Source organism: Aythya marila, assembly GCF_965140915.1.
Source record: "Aythya marila genome assembly, chromosome: 8".
In the NCBI taxonomy this organism is placed as follows: Eukaryota; Metazoa; Chordata; class Aves; order Anseriformes; family Anatidae; genus Aythya; species Aythya marila.
This window is the reverse complement of record NC_139049.1, coordinates 32,584,713-32,604,131: the sequence shown is the minus strand read 5'-3', so window position 1 is coordinate 32,604,131 and position 19,419 is coordinate 32,584,713. Positions and strand designations below refer to the sequence as shown.

Here is a 19,419-nt window from a genome sequence, read left to right as displayed (position 1 = left end):
AGTGTTAGGGGTGAGACAAGACAGTCAGTTACTAGAGTGAGTGAGTATGTCTGCTTCCCCAGAAACAATTTAACGTAAGGCAAAATGAAATCGTCCTTAAAAATGACCTGATATTTTAAGAAAGCAAAAGCAGATAAAAAGCTTGGGCTGAGAATACCCTTTCATCGATTAAGTAGCTAAGCATACTTACAAATGGCAAAGATTTGTCAACATTAGGAAAATGTTTGCTTATCAGCAATTTCTTCCTTCTCCCAGAGCCCCCAAATCGCCTTGCTAAAGGCTGCTGTCTGGTGTCATGTGTGCCCTTGCCACCCACCTGGATGCAGGTAGTCTGACTCTGAACACTGCTTTAAAGCATAACAGAGTTAGTCAGAGCAGCTGGAAGTAAAGCAGGGCATGACAAAATCAATCTCAAAAGGAACTTGTGAATCCTGTAAAAGCATGGCTGTCCCCAGGCATGCAGGCAAAGCAGAAGGCAGCGGTGTATGCAGGGGTTGTGCTGGTGTTCTGTTGACAGGGTGCAGGGGCTGTGGAACACAGGCTGTGGCATCACCTTCTGAAATGTAAAAAATCCAAAAAGCCTTGTAAAAGTGGCTCAAGTATTTAAGTAAAACGATTCCCTAATCCTTCGCTCAGAATCATGTGACTGCATATTTTTCTTGCAGTAGCGTCATGTTTCCTTTTATTTTTAAGAGTACGAAGACTCTCCAGCAGTCATCAGTGATTGCAGTTAACACACATGAAGGAACAAGATGGTGATAGTCCGGCTGCAACTGTTAAACAGAGCAGCCGCAGACTTCCGGAGGTGGTATTGCTTTTACGAGGGATGGGCTCATGCCACACGCAGGTTCTGACATGGTTGGTGGTCCTAAGGCTGCAAAGCTGCCCGTGCTGGCGTTCACCGTGAGGGCAGGGGCCGTGCCTGGTGTGCCCAGGTGTTTCCAGCGAACCGAGGCGGCACCGAGCACCCGCTCCTGCCGGGCACAGCCCTGCAGCCCCGCACCACAGTCCCGCCGTGAGTGGCTGGCGGGCACAGCGCGGTGCTTCACGGACATAGTCCACGGCCGGGCCCAGCTTGCATTGCTCATGCCGCTGCTCGGGCAGCTGCTGCAGCCGGCAGCTCAGCCAGCCCTCTGCGACAGCCCCCGCACACTGGGGCCACCGTGGAGACTGCAGGCCAGCTGGAGACATGCTGAGCCGTCCGTTCGGACCCTCCTGCAGCTGGGCTGCCCGCTCCGGTCTTGCCAGGTAGCAGAGGCTGAGGGGCTTCGGTGGTGCCTTGGGCAGAGACACCCACACACAAGTGCAGGCGCTGAGGCCTGCGGCAGCCCCTGGGCTGGTGGCCACTGAGAGGCTCTGGGAGCAGCCCACGGTCAGCCCTGAGAGCTCCCGCCTCCCGTGGCAGCAGCTGCCCTTCAGCCATTTCTTCACAATGGCAGTAGTGCCTTGTCCCCTCCGCCGAGGAAGAGAATAGGCCTGTCTCTAATTGCTCATTCTCTGCAGGTAGCCAACAGCTAAGGTCAGCATCAAGCACAGGCCCTTTCCATTCACGTGACTGACAACAGTTTCTCCACAAAGACATCTTGGTCTCTTGCTTTCCCATGCTCCAAACGGATGCACATGCCCTTGTCAAAGTGCTCAGCGTGTAAGTTCACAAAGCTAACAAACTCCACAAAAGGCATGAGCTTTTTTTTGTTTGTTTTGTTTTGGAGAGCCTGCTACTGCAGACATAGTCTAACCAGTCTTTCAGAATCTATTTAAAGCCCTCAGTTTTCCTTTTGACTGCTACCTTGCATGCCAAATTTTTTACAGTGGAATTAAAGTGTCCCCAAGATGTAGGTTTATGTAATGGAAACAATGACAACCACCTAACTGTACCAAATAAACCATTTCCTTCAGTCAGGGTCCTGTGAGGCTTTGTTAGTAACCACTCAGTCATAAAAATAATGGCTTGGAATTCATTGTTGCTAACATTTACAAATTCATCATTTTTCTGCAAAATAAACTCCAGCATGCACTGACTTTTTCAGAGGGACAATACAGGAATATATACAGATTAAATGGTGCAAACATCTGTAACATTTAAGGCACGTCAATATTTTATACCCTGCTAAGAAAGCCTGTTCGCATACACTTGGTTGACTTTTTGCCCAACAGTTTGGACTGATGCTGGGTGCTGACCAGATAGAAATGTATCTAAGTGAGCTAATGAAATAACAGTTTACGGAGTTGGCTAAAAGAAAAGTAACACTCAATAGCTGCTGGCCAAGGGAAGCAGAACACATTAAAGCAGTGGGGCTAGAGCTTGAAACAGTAAAGTGCAGGAAAACAGTGCCAACCTTGCTGCTCAGTGCAATAGTTAGGACAGGATCCTGGAGGCACCAGGCTGAAGTCTGCATGCAGCCATACTTAAGTTTTTCTTTCCTGTACTAACCTCCAGACCAGGTACTGTACTGCAGCTGACTAATGAGTGGCTGTGTTTTCTGAAAGAGCCATCTACATTGCTGCACACTTTTCTGAGTTCCTACTGGGTCTAAAAACTTTCAAGGATAACAACACAGTTTTTAGAGTCTCTCCTCAGGAAAAAAAAAAAAATAAAAATTAGCAGGCCTAAACCCAGCAATTGAAAGGGAAATGCTTCTACAAAGAACAGGGCCAAAGGCTATAGCAAACCAGTCACTTCTGTGATAACTGACACAGTAAGAGAATGTTAATTCAACAGTGCTGTTAACAACAACAACAAAAAAATGAGGTTTTGTTTCCTGTGCTTCTATGGCATTACATCTGTCCACAATTCTGTTTAATTAATTTTCTTTCTGGTAGTGTCCATAGGAGTGTTACTACCTAGAGCAATTTCAGTATCTTATAAAGAACATTACAGCTATCATCCAGTTTGTCATTTGCTTTCAAATGCCTTAGTCTATATCATGATTTCAGCAAAAATACCAAGGTTACTTTCTGGATCATCCTCAGGCTCTAATTCTTCACTATGATCCTTTGGAGAGGTGTGTACATCTTGTTCTTGAATGGTCTCTCTTTTTCTTCTGTGAACGTACACTGAGTGATACTTCTCCGTCTCCTCAGAATGCAAATTGTTTGCACTGACATCAGCCTCCAAAGCTAACTGTAAGCATTTGTAGAATCTAGAAAGACAAGCATGTAGTTATTTTTGTTGGTTTGCTCAGAATCTGCAAAACTGCTCTGAGAAATGAATGCTTTTGGAATGCAATCAAAACATATTAAAAAAATCCTTACTAATGTTGAAATGGTCTAGCCAGTTCTGGAAGAAAAATTAGAAATACAAGCATGTGTCCTTGTGTATGTCATGCCACTTTGCTCTGTGATGCCACAATGCTACAAATATTAGAAGCCTATTAGTGATTACATTCATGTCCCATTAAGATCCAATTAATCTTACAGAAAACATAAATGTTATCAGGTCACATATCTGATGAATGATGGCACTGATGACCATATGGACATATAAAAATAAATTGGTCTTAGTATATATAGGTGTCTCCTCAGCATTTGATCTTCGTGCTCTTTGGCTCTTCTGCTTATTCTGTTCCTCGTCTGGAAATAAACATATAGACCCCCTAGAGTGTAGCCTTCTAGCACCTTCATGAAGCACACTGGTTTTGGAAACTATACAAAACATTTAGTGGATTAAAGTGTGCATTGCATTCTGAATACTTCTGAAACAGTTACTGAGTTAGAACAACAAATGCTGCTGTAATCATTAGGAAAAAAAAAAAAACATAAATTCTACTCAGTAATACACAGTCTGCAAACTCTTTGCTTATAGGTTTTTTGCTTCAATAGTTTATAGTCTTCTGAGCTAAAAAAAAAAAAAAAAAGAAATTGTAATTTAAACATCTGGGGTATGTTTGTTTATCTTTCCCCCCCTTAAATAACACCCTTAATGCATTTTTCACTTTTGGAATTAGATGTCATGAATAGGATTAGTATTATCTAACAAACCTGTCAATCCTCCTTGTGTTTTCTTCCATTTTCCGATTAGCCACGTGTATAAGAAACTCGATATATTCTTCAGAGACCATCAACTTCCCCATGTGGCTCAATGGAACTTCTAAGCAGTGAGTACTCCGGACAGCCTAAAAACACACAGAGAAGGATTTCTCTAGAATACTTTTTTTTTTTTTTTGAAGGTTATGTAAGCAATATGGGCAATTCATCACAGGAGAACAAAACAAAACAACCAAACAAAACCCCTAAACTTATCCACACAGTTAGTTTGCTGTCAAATAAAACAATGTTATTTCTTCGCAACAGCTTTCTCTTTCATAGCTGTGCTTCACATTAAGAGACACAGTCTAAATTGTAAATATTTGAGGTTAGTATTAATGAAATATTTTTTATATTCTTTACAGCTAAGGCAGTAAGTCCTTACCATCATAATTTTTCCTCCTCTGCCAACGGTAATACCAGAGTTCTTAAACCCAGAATCAATAGCCACTGAATGCTGCAGCACAAATAAATGTCGTTAACATGTCATATACACTTTCACAGCAAGAAATAAATAGGAATGCAACGTGATTTATAAACTCCGTTTTTGGGGGAAAAAAAAATGAATTTATTCAAAACACCATTTCCCTGAATTAATGCAGTAATAGTTACATTGAGATGGCTTTAAGATCAAACCCACAAAGTGCCACAAATTTTTATGGATGGTTTTCAAAAGAACTACAGCCAATTGATTGTCTAATCCTAAACCATTAATCCAGATGGGCCATTGACATCTCTCCTGGCACTTTACTATTGCATCTTTAAGAGCTGGTAACCATACAGACAATCATACAACACTTTCATAGTTAAAACTGCAGCAGTACTTTAAAAGAACCTAATCAACTCTCTTCTCCATTAATGAAGGAATAAAACCATCATGCATTGCTCTCCAGAGTCACACTGAAAAAGCAGAAGACAAAGGTGCTACTCAACTAGTTGAAATGCTGGAGCCAAATGGCTTGGCCAGTAGCAAAACAATATTTTAAAAAAAAAAGTCAATTTCAGCCAGCAAAAACGATCTAGGCTCACTGCTTTATTTATTTATTTATTTATTTTTACAAGCCAACCTGCTTCAAAGAAGAAGATTAAACTGTAGTTAAGTAATTTTGTTTTCTAAAAAGTACAGCAAGATCTCTCCTAAGTTTAAAGCTGTTTTCTTCATCAGCTTGTAATACCACAGTTGTTAAACATATAGCACATCTGGGACTATTTTCAAGTGCTAAAACTTACTCAAGAGCCAATACTTTTACTTTTCTAGCAAGGAATATAACAGACCAACAACATTACATTGTTACTTGATGTAATTTTACCAGAAGCTGTGCATCTTGCAGCTCTCGACAAAGCACATGAAGAACAAATGGTTCAAACTTGAACACAACATCACCAGTGGCTTTTTCTAGTGCTGTCATCTGAAAAATACATGAAGAATTTACATTAATACTGTAAATATGTATTGTTAGTACCAAAACAACTAAAATAATAGTTAGCATATGAAGCAAACATTAAAAACATAGCAAATGAGATCCAAGCTATCATGTTCTTTCAGCTGCTTCCGATTTTTCATTGCTCATAATGCACAAAAACTCCACAGATTTCCACGATTTTGTTTGCTAAATTGATTAGGTTCAACAGAAATTCATGGTAAGGTAAGACTTCAAAAACTTTAACGTGCTTCCCTGTTTATTTCTTTGTGAATCAAGTGAATTGATGCAGTCACTACAGTATGGGAAGAGGACTGTTTAACTGCAATCAGATGAAACCTGAGAAGTCAGGTGTTTGTTTTGTTACGCTGTTCTTTACCAACAACCACATTTACTTTCTGAAATATATTTCTCAACTTCAGAAAACTTTCTGAGCATCAGCCAATTGAATATATGGCCTAACATATTTGATCACATTTTAATCCTAATTTAAACAACAATGCATAGCCTACAGTGTAAGAGTTAAAGAAACACAATTCAGGGGCTGAAATTAGACATATAAACAAACAAGACAAAAAAAAAACAAAACAAAACAAAAAAAACCTTAATTACACAATTCAAGAAGTTACCTTAAGACCTAAGTTCCAGTAGCAGAATGAGATGCTAGTAACATTTTTTTTCTGGGTTTGCAAGTGTGGAGAAAACTCTATGACATTCTGTATGTCATATTAGTACAATTTCTCTACTTTTCAATGCTATCGTTATGTAGAACAACCTTTAATGGTTGATACGGCTTTTTTTTTTTTTTCCATTCAGATGATCTGCTTTGATGCAGTTGTATTACTTACTCCATTTTATGATTTAATCCTAAGTATTGCTTGTATTTCGGGTTCTTGTTCACCTTCACTTCCTTTAATTTGCAGTGCTAAAAAGCTTGCTACATTAACCTGAGAAGTTTCAGTGACTTTCCTGTATTTTTTGTTTCATCTAGCCTCTCATCTTTTCTGTAAGACAAAAATATTCAATAAAATCTTCAGGAAATAATCAAATTCACATGCTTTTTAAGGCACGATGACATAAAATTGCTGAAGTAACACATTTTTCATTTAAGCATTGCAAAATATGTAAATATATTTATGCATCATCCCATCTGTAAATGTTCTTATTTTGAGTTGAAAGCAGGTCTTCCTGAACGTCTAATTTATGTGCCAGATTTTAAGAAATGCCAAGTAACCACGGCTGTGCTAAAGCTGATGAGAAACAGAAATGACCAACAGTGCATAATGCAGCGTTGTACAGAAATACCTAAGCTAACTTACTTAGTGTTTGCTTGGACCTGGAAACCAGTTGTGTTGACACAGCGCTCCACTGAGGTGAACATGCCCTGCTTGAGAGTGTGCTAACGTGGTGAAAAAGCTTCCTTATCCAGAAGGCTACGCAGAGTCAGTGCAGCTCCCCTGCAGGGCCCTGCACAGGGCGGCTGTGTGCACCCTGAGGCCCCTGCGCCGTGTCACGTCTGCCTGGGCTGTGCTGGTGTCAGCAGGGGTACCAACACGCAGCAGCCGGCATTCGTGTGGCTTAACCCAGGCCAGGACCTGCCATCAACATGTTCATTGCCTTTTCAGAGTTTTTTCCCTTGTTTGAAACTCAGTTCTGACCATCTGAGCGACAGTGTCCTGCTTCAGCAAAATGATTGGCATGTACTGTGGTTGGAAGCCAAGCTAGACAGCCTTGTCTCTGCCGCAAGCATTATAACAGAGAACGCATTATTACCTGTGAGCAGCGTGTGTGATTCCAGTGAGGGTGTTTTTAAGGGTTTCTGTTTCCCTGCAAAAGCTAATTAATTTAGCAGATACTTTAGAGGTAGCTTTTCAGTGAGAATACAAATAGCTACAAAAGCCCTATTGGCTGAAATTATCAATGTTTGTTAGCACCACCTCAAAGCTGTCTTACAATACTTATTTCATCAAAAAGCTTACTAATGGAACAAAACATTTTTGGTAATTTTTTTTTTTTTTTTTTTAAATCATCATCTTATTGCTTCTAAATCAATTAAGTTTCTGTAAACTCAAATTAATAAGAAATTACTTTCAGTAGTTCCCTATTAATTCCACAAACCTTGAGGCCCAGATTTGCTCCCAGTTAAGTGCATGGGAAAATACCTATTGGGAACAAGAGTAGGTACCTCATGTTACAGAATCATAGAGTTGTCTGCATGGGAAGGGACCTTGAAGATCATCTGGTTCCAACCCAGTGTCTAAATAGTCAAAGTTTAACTGCTACCATGAAATGACAGAAAGTATTTGTCTCTGGTGAGTAAGAAAGCTCACAAGAATGAAAATCCCTCTCTTTAGACCACAAGACCAATTGATAGAGATAGGAAGCAGAAAATGACTGGTATCGTTTAATGAAACCATGGCAGCACATTTACTAACACAGAAAACAGCCCCTATTTCAGGAAGGGCAAATGTCTGTGTTGCAGCAAACACTTTCACTTCCATGTTGTATGGCTCCTAGCCCAGGTATGATACCGTCTGACAAGAGCAGCGTGTAGCCCCCTGCATTTGGCAAAACCTACTCATGAGACAGGGATGAGCAATGATGCACTCGTGAGAAACCTTACACTCACAGTCAAGTACTTGTAAGGTATCCCGTACTAACACTTTTGTGAAAGGTTTGTCAGCAACAAACAGCAGCTGAAGACATACTTTATAGGTCCACCCATACCTACGGGTGGATTAAACTATGTATGCATAGGGCCTGGTAGAACTGAACACTCTGCGTGTGCATATCCTGAAGTACTAAATGCTGGCTACCCCAGTTTTGCTGTACACACATCCAGAAATCCGAAGCTGAAGGTGGTTGAAACTCACACCAGTAAATTGTGAAGGAAAAGAAATACACCAGTTTTATGTCACCTGTGTAATTCTGAGATTATGCTTGCGTCACGTCAATAACCTTGTGAAGAGCTCCTTAATAATACATAATGCTTTTTCTCTAAGTGCTGGGAGGATACTGGGATAAAAATAAAATAAACATCTCATGCTCATTAACATACATGGTGAAGTGAAATACTTTGAAAGCAGAAAAGCAAATCGGAGTATATGATTCTGATTTCCCTTCTCATTTCCTAAATATCGGACTGGCAAACCTTTATCAAAGGTGTTTAAAAATTATTCAGACATTTTTCTTACAATTCATGCATTAAGAAAAATCCATTTTACTTGCTAAAGGAATGGGAAAGATCAGAGTATTTCCTCTCACAGGAGTCAATAGCAACATCCTACTGTGTCCTACTCAGCCTGAAATATACTGATGGAAGTAGCAGCAAGTTCTGTTCTGCTAAAACAAATACCAGTAAAGAATATTTGGAAGATTTTTTTTATATGAATGTGTGCAAATGTATACATATGGCAGAGCAAGCTGTGATTTGAGAGAAGGAATTTGGGACCTTGTAACTGCTTCAGTTCTGGGACAGACCATGGAAAGACATGCACATAGAAGGTACAGTATTTTGAAAGAAAAAAAAAAAATTATATTTCAGGGGATTTTAAGACACAATTCAAAATGCTGTGTAAGAGATTCATTGTTACACTATTTTCAAGTGTCTGCTTGTAAATGAAGGCTGTTCTCACAGCAAGCAGGGCTCAAGACTGTTTTTAATGAAGAAGTTACTACATATGAAATGAACATACTCACTCACCGGCATGCTAACCTAAACACGTCTGCCTTTACTGTAAGCAAAGGAATTAATTTTGGTCGCTTCTTAAACTGCTGACCAAAACAATGAAGCAGAAATAGCCACAGGTTATGGAAGTTGATCACTTCCATTAAAGAAACATTTGTTAACCAGAACCGACCCATTCTGTAACCCACTTTACAGTTACTGCTGCAACACGCGTTTCAGGCTCTGACTGGTGGAGAACAGGACGAAGGCCACATCATCCTGCACCTGTGGAGCAAGCATCATCTCAGATGGTGCCCCGGAACTTGTGTTAGGCAAATGCCTATTTTCCTGAGGCAATTTGGTATTACCAAGGCACACGCTACTCTATTTTAGCCCAGCCTTGGCTGTTAACGACTCAGTCATCATTGTAAAAATACCAGCAAGTATCCTACAAAAATCAGTTTTATTTTGCTGTTGGAGGTGAAGGCATTTAAACCAGAATTAATCTCCAGTTGATACCTCGCTGGCAACCCAAGCAGCAGGAAAAACAAAGAATAGATGAAAAACACAGTTACTCTGACAGGAGCCTTTCAGGAAAGGAAGAATACCTACTACAACGGAAAACAAACAAACAAAACAAAACAACAAAAACCAATCGTGCTTATTCTGAACACAGGGAGTTGTTTGGAAAGAAATATCCCTGCTGCGAACTCCCCCCCCGAGGGACGGCCTGCTGCTGCCGCAGGCCCCGCAGCGCCTCAGGGCACGCTCGCTGCGCGCCGACAGCCCCGGTGCGCGCAGACGGCGCGGCTGGAGCCCGGCCCGGCCCGGCCCGGCCCGCCCCGCCCCAGCCCGCCCCGCCCCGCCCCGCCCCGCCCCGCTCACCAGCTCGTCGCGGCGGCACGGCTCGTGCGTCACCAGCAGCCACACGCAGCCCTTCTTCGGCGCCCCGCGGCGCTCGGCGTCCTCCTGCCGGGGACAGCAGCTCACGGGCGGGCTCCCGGGGCGCGGCTCCCGCCCCGCCCGGCCCCGCTCCCTCCCCGGCAGCCCCCCGGGACCGGCCCCGCCCCGCCCCGCCCCGCCGTGCGCTCACCGCGGCGCCGCCCTGCGCCAGCACCAGGCGGCCCGCGCAGGAGCTGGTGGTGCAGAACCGCGCCCACGCGTTCAGCAGCCGCACCACGGGCGCCGCGCGCTCGTCCAGGGCGCCCTTACGGCTGGCGTCCGCGCGCGCCAGGCGCTGCGCCTTCCACCGCCCGAAGGCCGCCATGGCGCGGGGCGGGGCGCGGCGGCCGACGGGGGCCCGCGAGGCCCAAACCTCCCTCCCTCGCGTGAGGGCGGGGCCCGCGAGGCCCGCAGCGCCCGCCCCCGGCCGCGCCCCGCCGCCGTGCAGCTGGGGCCGGCCTTCCGCCGCGGGACGGGGCCGGCGGAGGTACGCGGCCGGCGGGGGGGCCGGTGCTTGTCCCCGGGCCTCCGCTGTACCCCGGGAAGCGGGGCGGGACCGGGCGGCGGCCGGGGCGGGCGGCGCAGGCCGCGGAGAGCGCGCAGGTGGAGCCGGGGCATGGCGGAGGGGCGGGGCCTGATGGGGCGGGGCCTCGGGGGCGGGGCCTGATGGGGCGGGGCCTCGGGGGCGGGGCCGCGGCCCAGAGCCGGGGCTGTCGCAGAGCCGGGCCATAGCGGCTCGGGGCCCACCCGCCGGAGAAGCCGGGCCCGGCTCCTCTCCGTCCCGCGGCGCTGCAGGGTGGGTGCCGCGCCGTGCCCCCCGGGCCGTGCCCCCCGGGCCGTTCCGTGTCCCCCGCGCCGTTCCGTGCCCCCGGGCCAGGCGTGCGGTGCGGCCGGTGACCGGTGCTCACGGCAGCGGCGCACGGCGGGGGGGGGGGGGGGTTGTTGCCGCCTCCCCGCGGCAGGCTGCGGTTGGCCGGGCCTCCCGGCTCCAGCAGGAACCGAGCATCGGCAGCCGTGCAGTCCGCGTTAGGCGCGGAGAGCAGCGTTCAAGTCGGGCACGTTTCCAAGCGCAGCCTGCCTGCGGCCGCAAAGCCCGCGGCTCCTACACACAGACACAGCGTCCGCGGCCAGGGCCGAGCCAGAGCACGGCCCGCAGGGCTCCTGCAGCGCCGCGTACGGCTCTTCGCAGTCCCGTGAGGATTTGCTGTGCCCAGTAACGATCCCGTCTGAACGGGTCATGTTGCTGAAGGAGGTCCATACAACTTTTCCTGCGGCAGAAGTACTCCACTTGTGGCGTTAGTTAATACCTTACGAAAGGGTGCATTGGGGTAGTCCCAGCTTGACGTGTTGATAAATTGTCATCGCTGACATCAACACGCGGGGCTGTGAGCCACCGTCTCTGCTTCATACAGCTGCAGTGGCTAAATCCAAACCCAGCTGACATTATGAACTGCAATCTGTACTTTATTTTTTCCTGACTTATTTTAATATCCTATGGTATCTTTTAGTTTTGAAAGCTGTTTTTTTTTTTTTTTTCTTTTTTTTTTTTTCGTTTTTGCACGAGTTTGATAGTAAGCGAAGCAGGGACTGCAGTGCTACTTGGTTAGATTAGCCAGTCAGCTGGTGTGCAACAGGCTTTTCTTCAGCAACTCAAGGTTTATTGTGCTAGAAGGTAATAGTACGTGGGCAGTGCTTTTCCCCAAAGTACCACGCATCACTGCATACGGTATAGCCAGTGCAATGTTTACAGGAGCTGTTGTAGAAATACTTCTATGGATAAATTATTTCCATATAACTCTTAATACCCATGAAGTCCTGCAAATGGTGGGGTTATTTTTCTGCCTTTTGGGGAGACTTTTTTTTTTTAACAAAATTTAAATCAGAAGTGAGGCTTGTTTTAATCAGTTACTTGAGAGGAGGTTGTTTTCTGTCTTTTTTCCAGATATTCTGATGGCTATGGCAACCACAAGAAATGTAATGAGAGCTGTCAGAGTGTTTGAATTTGGTGGCCCTGAAGTACTTAAACTCCAGTCAGATGTTTTAATTCCTGTCCCAAAAGAAAATCAGGTATGTGAATTGTATGGCCTGAATAGCTACACAGAGAACAGAGTGTGAACAATGAAGTGTGCAAAGCAACACTTTTCATCCTCAGTTTGTACTTGTCGATCAGCCTGTTCATACTGGCCGAGACATCATATTTAGCAGATGCTTGTTTTTTAAACTGTTCTATGTACTGTTGTACACATTCCACATAAAGGATTACCTGAATATAACTTTAGTTCAGTGCTGGTTTAGTTCAGTTCAACGTTGTTTTTTTTCGTGCTGACTGTAGGAGTTTAGTTAAAATGCTGTGATGCTATGATACTCTGCTGTGAATTCTAAACTTTAAACCTTTTCAATTATTGTTTAACAAACTTGCTTTCTTTTAGGTATTAATTAAAGTCCATGCCTGTGGGGTGAATCCTGTTGAGACATATATTCGTTCCGGGAATTACGCTAGAAAACCAGCTTTACCTTATACTCCTGGCACAGATGTTTCTGGTGTGATTGAAAGTGTTGGGGAACATGTGACAACGTTCAAGGTATTTATATGGTGGCTTTTAATTCATTACTGTGTACTGAATCCTCTTTGTGTGATTGCTGTACTACTGTTACTGTTTTGCTGCTTATAATAATTTAATCTATTTTGGAGGGAGAAAATCATTTTCATAGACTGGCAAAAGCTTGCAGCAGGATCATACTGGCAATGCAGAGTCTGCAGACTGAATTGTGGGGAAGTTTTTTAGGCTGCTATGAACCTCCAAGTGTTACAAGGTCTTGGACAAGGCACTTCAGTTTGTCTGCTTAAAGCAATGATATCAAGTGTACAAAAGTTGTGGTTCAGAAGTACTTTTATGGCATCACAGATATATTTGAAATTATTATTTGGTAATTCCATGCAGAACTGAAATAATTCTGTATGGCTTTCGGGGAAATGAAAATAGCTCTTATTTTGCTGACCAAAAAAAAAAAAAAGCATAAATTAAATATTTGTTGTTAAGACAGGTCAAATACAGTCTAGTAATTTTACTTAGGTTTTCTTAGAGGGGAGGATATTTTGGAAAAAAAGAAGGCAATTATCATTTTGCTAAAAGATACCCATGAAATTTACATAGTTTTTACATCTGTTCTTCCTTTCAAGTTACTATAGACTGTTGGTCTCAGACAAATGTATAAATTACTGTAAAAATCATTTTGGAATTTCCCAACTTCACATTTGTGTAACTGTTGTGGGAGAGGTGAGAGATTTGGTTATTCAGGGAGAAGAATCATGTTTATTCATATTTTCTTATCAGTAGCTTGCTCTATCTGCTATGTTAGCTTTTTGTTCCTTGTGGAAATCATGATGCTTGTTGCTTGAATAAAAGAGAGTAGTCTGCATGCTGTGTACTTACGGCAGTCGACACATAAATAGTAGAAAAATCAGACCTAATTAACTGTGAAATTTAATGGGTGATGATGTTGTTCTGCGAGCAGATACATACTGAGTGGGATACGTACCCGGACCCGAGCAGCTGGCATTCCAGTCCACCAGCAGGAATGAAGCACCTAAGCACACCTGTAAAGTACAGTGCTAGGTGGTCTGTTTCCTGCGTAACCTAGTGAATTGATGGCTTGAGTATTCGCTGCTGAAGAACAGCTGCAGTATTTACTTACTTTAGGGTATATTGTGTGTCTTTTCTCCATGTTTAAACAAAAATAATTAAGAAACCTTTCTTCTGTGTTTGTAAAACTTTTTTTTTTCACTTGAAATCTGTGAATGAATTCTTTGATGGTCAAATTTATTAAGTTTAATATTAATGAGACAGTAGGTTTGTGTGTTACACTGTAGAGCACTGTAGAGCAGTAATTATGACACTTTAAGTATATGAAATTATATGGTTGCTGTTACGTTGATTGTATGCATTAGCATTTCTAAAAATCTTCTCTGTGGCAAAGATAACAGTTCATTTTTAACGGGAGAGCTGTTAGAAATAGACCGAGCTAGTTCTTAATGTTTATTACAAAAGGAAGTAAGACAAATTATTAATTTCTCTATTTCCTTTTCCTGCTTTCTAGAAAGGAGACAAGGTTTTTAGCATTGATACGATCTCTGGAGGTTATGCAGATTATGCACTTGCTGCAGCTAATCGAGTCTTTCCTTTGTCGGATAAATTGGACTTCAAACAAGGAGCAGCAATTGGAATACCCTACTTCACTGCTTATCGTGCTCTTTTCCAAAAGTAAGTTGCCAAATCTAAGCTTCTGCATTTTACTTTTGAACATTTAAAATACTGAATCCCGTGTTTGTCATTGTCCTGTAAAATGGGGGGATGGAGACACTAACAAGTGCAAAATGTTTAAAAGACTTAAGTTATATTTGTTATACCGAGAGAATTGTCAGATAATTTACCTAGAAGCTAGTGACTGTATTTTCCTGTTAAGTGTTCCTTCTTAAGAGAACAGACGTGGAAAGGCTTCTTCAGTATGTATCACATAATAAAAGTGCAACTCTTTTTCAGTGCTCACTGGTGTTCTAGCTAGGGAGGAAAAATGGGAATAGTTCTAATTCTTAATTAACCTGACAATGCGCTGTAGAGCAGAATCACCTCTTTTCTTTATGAACCTCTCTGGTAAAGAAACTCTCTATATAGGCCTGTCTGTAGGACTGTATAATGACTAAAAGCCAGACTTCCATGTCAGCTAGATGAGAACTTAGAATTGGAAGTCTGGTTTGGTGTAATAGAACAAACGGTTAAAACTCGTGTGGTTTATTTTAAGTTTTTTAGCAGGTGAAGATTGTGAATTGGGGTTCAGTATCAGACTGTTACATGCTGCTAGTTGCATGTTGACATAACTGTATGTTACTTGAATTCATAAATTAAAAGGTTTATTTTGTCTCCTTGTTTTCCAGAGTCTGATTATACCTGTTTAGTGATAACATAAACTGGAAATAATTATGTGTAAAAGATAATATTTAATGTCAGTATATGCACTCTAATATATAATGATTATGTATCATAATTGTAATGTCCATGTTTGTTTGTTTGTTTTTGTTTCCTTTCAGAGGCCATGCTAAAGCAGGAGAAAGTGTTTTAGTGCATGGTGCAAGTGGGGGTGTAAGTATTTTGAGAAGGCAGGTTATAGAAAATGCTCTTTTCTGTCCTTCTATCTGCTTCTGTCTGATTTACGGTCACATTTGTATCAATAAATGGATTAACAAAATAGTTTTTTCTTCCAGACACTTTAGGATACTTTTTTTCTTAAAGCAAAAGCCCTGTTATCCCTAACAACTATGAAACTGCATGAATGATTGCATAAGGCCCCTAATAAAGAAGTCACATAATAAACACATTGCGGCAGTTGGAAGTTGATCCAGAAGCTGTATAATCAATCTTCTTCAGGTGAATCTAATAATGGAAAGCTGTAATTTTAAAATACGTACAAGGTGTTTTCAGTTCTCTGAGAAGTAATCACTGTTATGTAGCAACTATGCATTTCTGGGATATTTTTACTACTACCTAACAGCTACCTGCCCATGGAGAGATACTGGAACACATGAATTTATGACTGAATACTATGTTAAATTGCACATCTAATTTTCCTTGGTTTTACATGACAAGGTAACTTTTATCTCTGTCACACAACATAGGAATTTAACTCATCTCTCATACTCTGCATTTTCTTGTTCAGCTTCTACTGATGAGCCAAACAACTGCTATGAAATGACAGTTTTACGAATTATTTGGTAAACAGCAAAAAGGTGATTTTGACAGTCTCATATGGGGAAGAATTCTGATATCATTCTAAGATACTGCAATGCCATTCAGCATCATAGCCTCTTTTTTTTTTTTTCCTCTATAAGCTAAATGTAGTGTTTCTATAGTTACATATTTTACTTGCTTTCTTGAAATGACATTGATTTTTGGTTTGCTGAAACATATAGTCCAAATCTGTTTTTTCTGTGGAATTGTATCCTTTGCTATGGGAACATTTACAAAAGCTGTGAGATACACATATAGGGATGAATCACATGCTGAAGAGAAAAGATAGTTTGTGCTGCATCTTTTCTGTAAAGTCATGCTGTCTTCCATAATGATTCTTAAAAATGTACCTCCTTTTGAATTTTTCACTGATAATCAGTCTGGCTGTAATGCATTTTAATTGATGGCATGGTTGTTTTGTTTTTGTTTGTTTGTTTTTAATATAATTAAAATCTGATGGTCTGCTACTGGGAAAAGGTCTACCCTTTTCCACGCAACAAAACACAAAATTTTACTGTGTCTCCAGAAACATATTTTCATTTACCAAAGACTATTGGGTTATCCTTAAGCTTCAAGTTACCTATTATAGATGAAAAAGTATCAGGTCAACTTTTTAAATGGTTAAGTTCTAAGTCACTGGTAAAATATATCAAATATTTTATTTTATCAAATAAAAATAAAATAAAATTTGATAAATTTGGCATTTTGATATTTGATAAATTAAGAAAGAAAAGGCAAAACATTTTTAATTTTTTCCTTCTTCCTCTTATTCAGGTGGGAATAGCAGCATGTCAAATTGCCAGAGCTTGTGGTTTAAAGGTTTTGGGTACGGCAGGAACTGAGGAAGGCATGAATATTGTTCTGAGAAATGGTGCTCACCAAGTATTTAATCACAGAGAAGCTAATTACATTGATAAAATAAAGGTACGTTTGTATCAGGCCTAGCTGATGCAGCATCTATTTTTCTTATTAACATTATAAAAATGTATAAACAGTTGTTTCTGGAAGCTTTTAAAAATAAACGTATTTAGGAACAATAGTGAACTGCCTGATTCATTTCTACAAGAAGAAAAGATTTTCCAGGTCAGAAAAGCTGAGCTTTCTTCACAGGCAATGGCATTTAAAAACTTACACATTTCAGCAAATCTCAATATGATAATTTATCATAATTCAGCTTATCAAAATTTGCTAAAGTTAAAATTATTAACTCTTAGCCTTAGCACAAAGCCTGTATTTAAAAATTAAATAATAAATTGTAATATATATGTTATCAGTAGCATATGAAATATGCAACAGCACCAAAGCAGTAGTTGACTTTAATAACATGTTATTGTATTTTGGATAGGAATACACGAAAATGCAAGGAGTTGATATAATAATAGAAATGCTCTCCAACATCAATCTTGCTACTGACTTGCATCTGTTGTCCTATGCAGGAAGGGTGATGGTAGGTATATAAAACTCACTGACTTGAGTTTTTTTTTTTAGCGGTGCAATTCAACAGTTATATCTTAAATTATCTTTTAACTTCATCGTAACAGGTTGTGGGCTGTAGAGGTACCATTGAGATAAATCCAAGAGACACTATGAGTAAAGAATCTAGCATAATAGGAGTTGGTCTGTTTCTTGCAACTGAGGTATGAGAATAACATTTTTATTTTAAAGAATGCTCCATTGAACCTATTCCAGTACCTCTGTATTTCCTGTTGAAATAGTTAGTCTATTTTAAAAGGGGTAAAGAAAGCATATTTTTTCTGGAAGGAACTTGTTTATTTGTTCTTTTACATTCTGATTTCATCTCAGAACATCATAAAATATTCCCGGGTTGTAAAATTTGGTTTAAAGCTTGCAGAAATTATTAATACTTTTCTAAAATGTAAACACCTTGTGGTAAATGCTGTCTTTTGTTTTATGTAGGAAGAAAGGCATGAATGTGCAACAGCACTTCTTGATGGCATAGAAGCTGGCTGGCTGAAACCGATTGTAGGCTCCGAATATCCACTGGAGAAAGTGATTAAGGCTCATGAAGACATTATTCATAGCAGTGGTGCTCGAGGAAAGATGGTGCTCCTTCCATAAAGTCTTCTTCCATTTATTTTCTAGCTGTTCTAACTGCACCTTTGCTTATATGATTCATTGAATATATTTTATAAAATATACTTTTGATCAGGTTTGAAAGGAACAGTAAATGCTAGCTTACTAATTATATTGATTCATTAATCTGTTTTATTTTTCTAAGAAATGGACTTGAGCGTACTTTAATTTTTGTAACTTTTTTGGCTGATGTGGAAACAATAACTTTTCTTTGCTGGTGAGGCCTTCTGATGGAAACCTAGTGGTAGGGAAACTAGTATCTAAACTGGAATTTAAGATCATCCTCTTTACAGGGAAGCTATAAGTAGTGCAAAATGAATCCTGCTTTTTAAGCAGATAGACAAATATATGTAGCTTACTATATGCATGTAACCAGGACTGTAAATTCTTTAGCTAACGTTTTGTTCATCCTTTGTCACAGAATTTACTTGGAATCCATTGTTAAATTATTAAGGTAAGAGACGGCCCCACAATGTGTCTCTTTAAGCCTCTTCCTCAGATCTTAACATTTTGTTTTAATGCTTAGGGGACCACTATTGTAAGACCACACAGATAAAGGGAATGAAAAAATGCAAGTGTTGTACAAACTCAAAGAGAATAATATGTGCTAGCAACTACCTGAAACATAAGCTGAGCAGAGCACATCAACAGCACCAAATTCAGTTTAACTGGTTTAAACAGACTCAGCACAGTCCACAGAAAAGGAGCCACCTCTTCTTGGTGTGGACTCGGACTCTCTGTCAGCTGCCTGCACACTGACAGCCCACCCATTGGCAGGGCCACCCCTGGTGGCAGCTGCCAGGGAGGGTGAGATTCAACCCATTGTGGCTCAAGCATGGTGAGGACATTTTGGGGAAACTGATACTGGAGGGGTGACTGATGGGCAAGAGTGTTAAGTCATGTACCTGTGTTATTTGGAGTAAGGCCTTAAAGAATTGATTAACTGGAACTACATATCTAGCTGCAGTAGAAAAGAACTGAATAATTTTTTTTTTTTTTTTCTTTCAGCTTTTTTTCCTTTTTCCTCCCTCTTTTTACTCGTATGCTTTTAAATACTCTTTAGCTTGACCTTTGTTCAGGGGGTGTTACGTGAGAGGTTTATGATTTACAATTATCCCTTTCTTGCTTAGTGCAGTTTCTATATTACAGATAGATAGTGTTAAGAGATGAAATTTCAGAGCAGAAGTGTCCCGAGCAGTGTCTGCTGTGGCGTTGCTCACCAGAAGGTGTCAGGGTAGCTCTGCTGTTGCTATTACACTGCTGGCTTCTCTGTACAAAGGTAACATAGCAAAGTAAGAAAACATAACAGACTGTTTTGTGAAGAAATTTAGAATAACAAATCTTTTGTGCATTTTTGAAGTTTTGCACAAATGGAAAAGGGTGTTTTAATATTGGAAAAGAATAAAAATAATGGCATAGCAACGAACACAAAATGCAGGAGGGAGTAAGGAAGCTGTAGTGGGTACTTTCAGTCTAAGTGCAGGAG

At 41.3% G+C, this 19,419-nt stretch overlaps 2 protein-coding genes across 7 annotated transcripts; one reads left to right on the top strand and one right to left on the bottom strand.

Annotated features, from left to right (window-relative positions):
- Window positions 1–1,938: 1,938 nt before the first annotated feature.
- Window positions 1,939–10,519, bottom strand: TYW3 (tRNA-yW synthesizing protein 3 homolog). Of its 2 annotated transcripts, XM_082766374.1 has the most exons (6): window positions 10,208–10,519; window positions 10,000–10,083; window positions 5,337–5,435; window positions 4,412–4,483; window positions 3,982–4,115; window positions 1,939–3,143 (listed from the first exon to the last, which is right to left on the bottom strand). In XM_082766374.1, the coding sequence occupies exons 1-6, from the start codon at window positions 10,379–10,381 to the stop codon at window positions 2,921–2,923; spliced, it is 786 nt and encodes a 261-aa protein (XP_082622500.1). In that variant the 5' UTR covers window positions 10,382–10,519; the 3' UTR covers window positions 1,939–2,920. The 2 variants fall into 2 exon arrangements, with proteins under 2 accessions (XP_082622500.1, XP_082622501.1); XM_082766375.1 differs by lacking the exon at window positions 10,000–10,083.
- CRYZ (crystallin zeta) lies at window positions 10,416–18,308 on the top strand. Of its 5 annotated transcripts, none has more exons than XM_082766371.1 (9): window positions 10,416–10,543; window positions 11,999–12,123; window positions 12,486–12,638; window positions 14,155–14,318; window positions 15,143–15,194; window positions 16,614–16,763; window positions 17,185–17,286; window positions 17,381–17,476; window positions 17,757–18,308. In XM_082766371.1, the coding sequence occupies exons 2-9, from the start codon at window positions 12,007–12,009 to the stop codon at window positions 17,916–17,918; spliced, it is 996 nt and encodes a 331-aa protein (XP_082622497.1). In that variant the 5' UTR covers window positions 10,416–10,543; window positions 11,999–12,006; the 3' UTR covers window positions 17,919–18,308. The 5 variants fall into 5 exon arrangements, with proteins under 5 accessions (XP_082622497.1, XP_082622499.1, XP_082622496.1 ...); XM_082766373.1 differs by lacking the exon at window positions 10,416–10,543 and adding an exon at window positions 10,583–10,659; XM_082766370.1 differs by lacking the exon at window positions 10,416–10,543 and adding an exon at window positions 10,750–10,852.
- The last annotated feature ends 1,111 nt before the right edge of the window (window positions 18,309–19,419 follow it).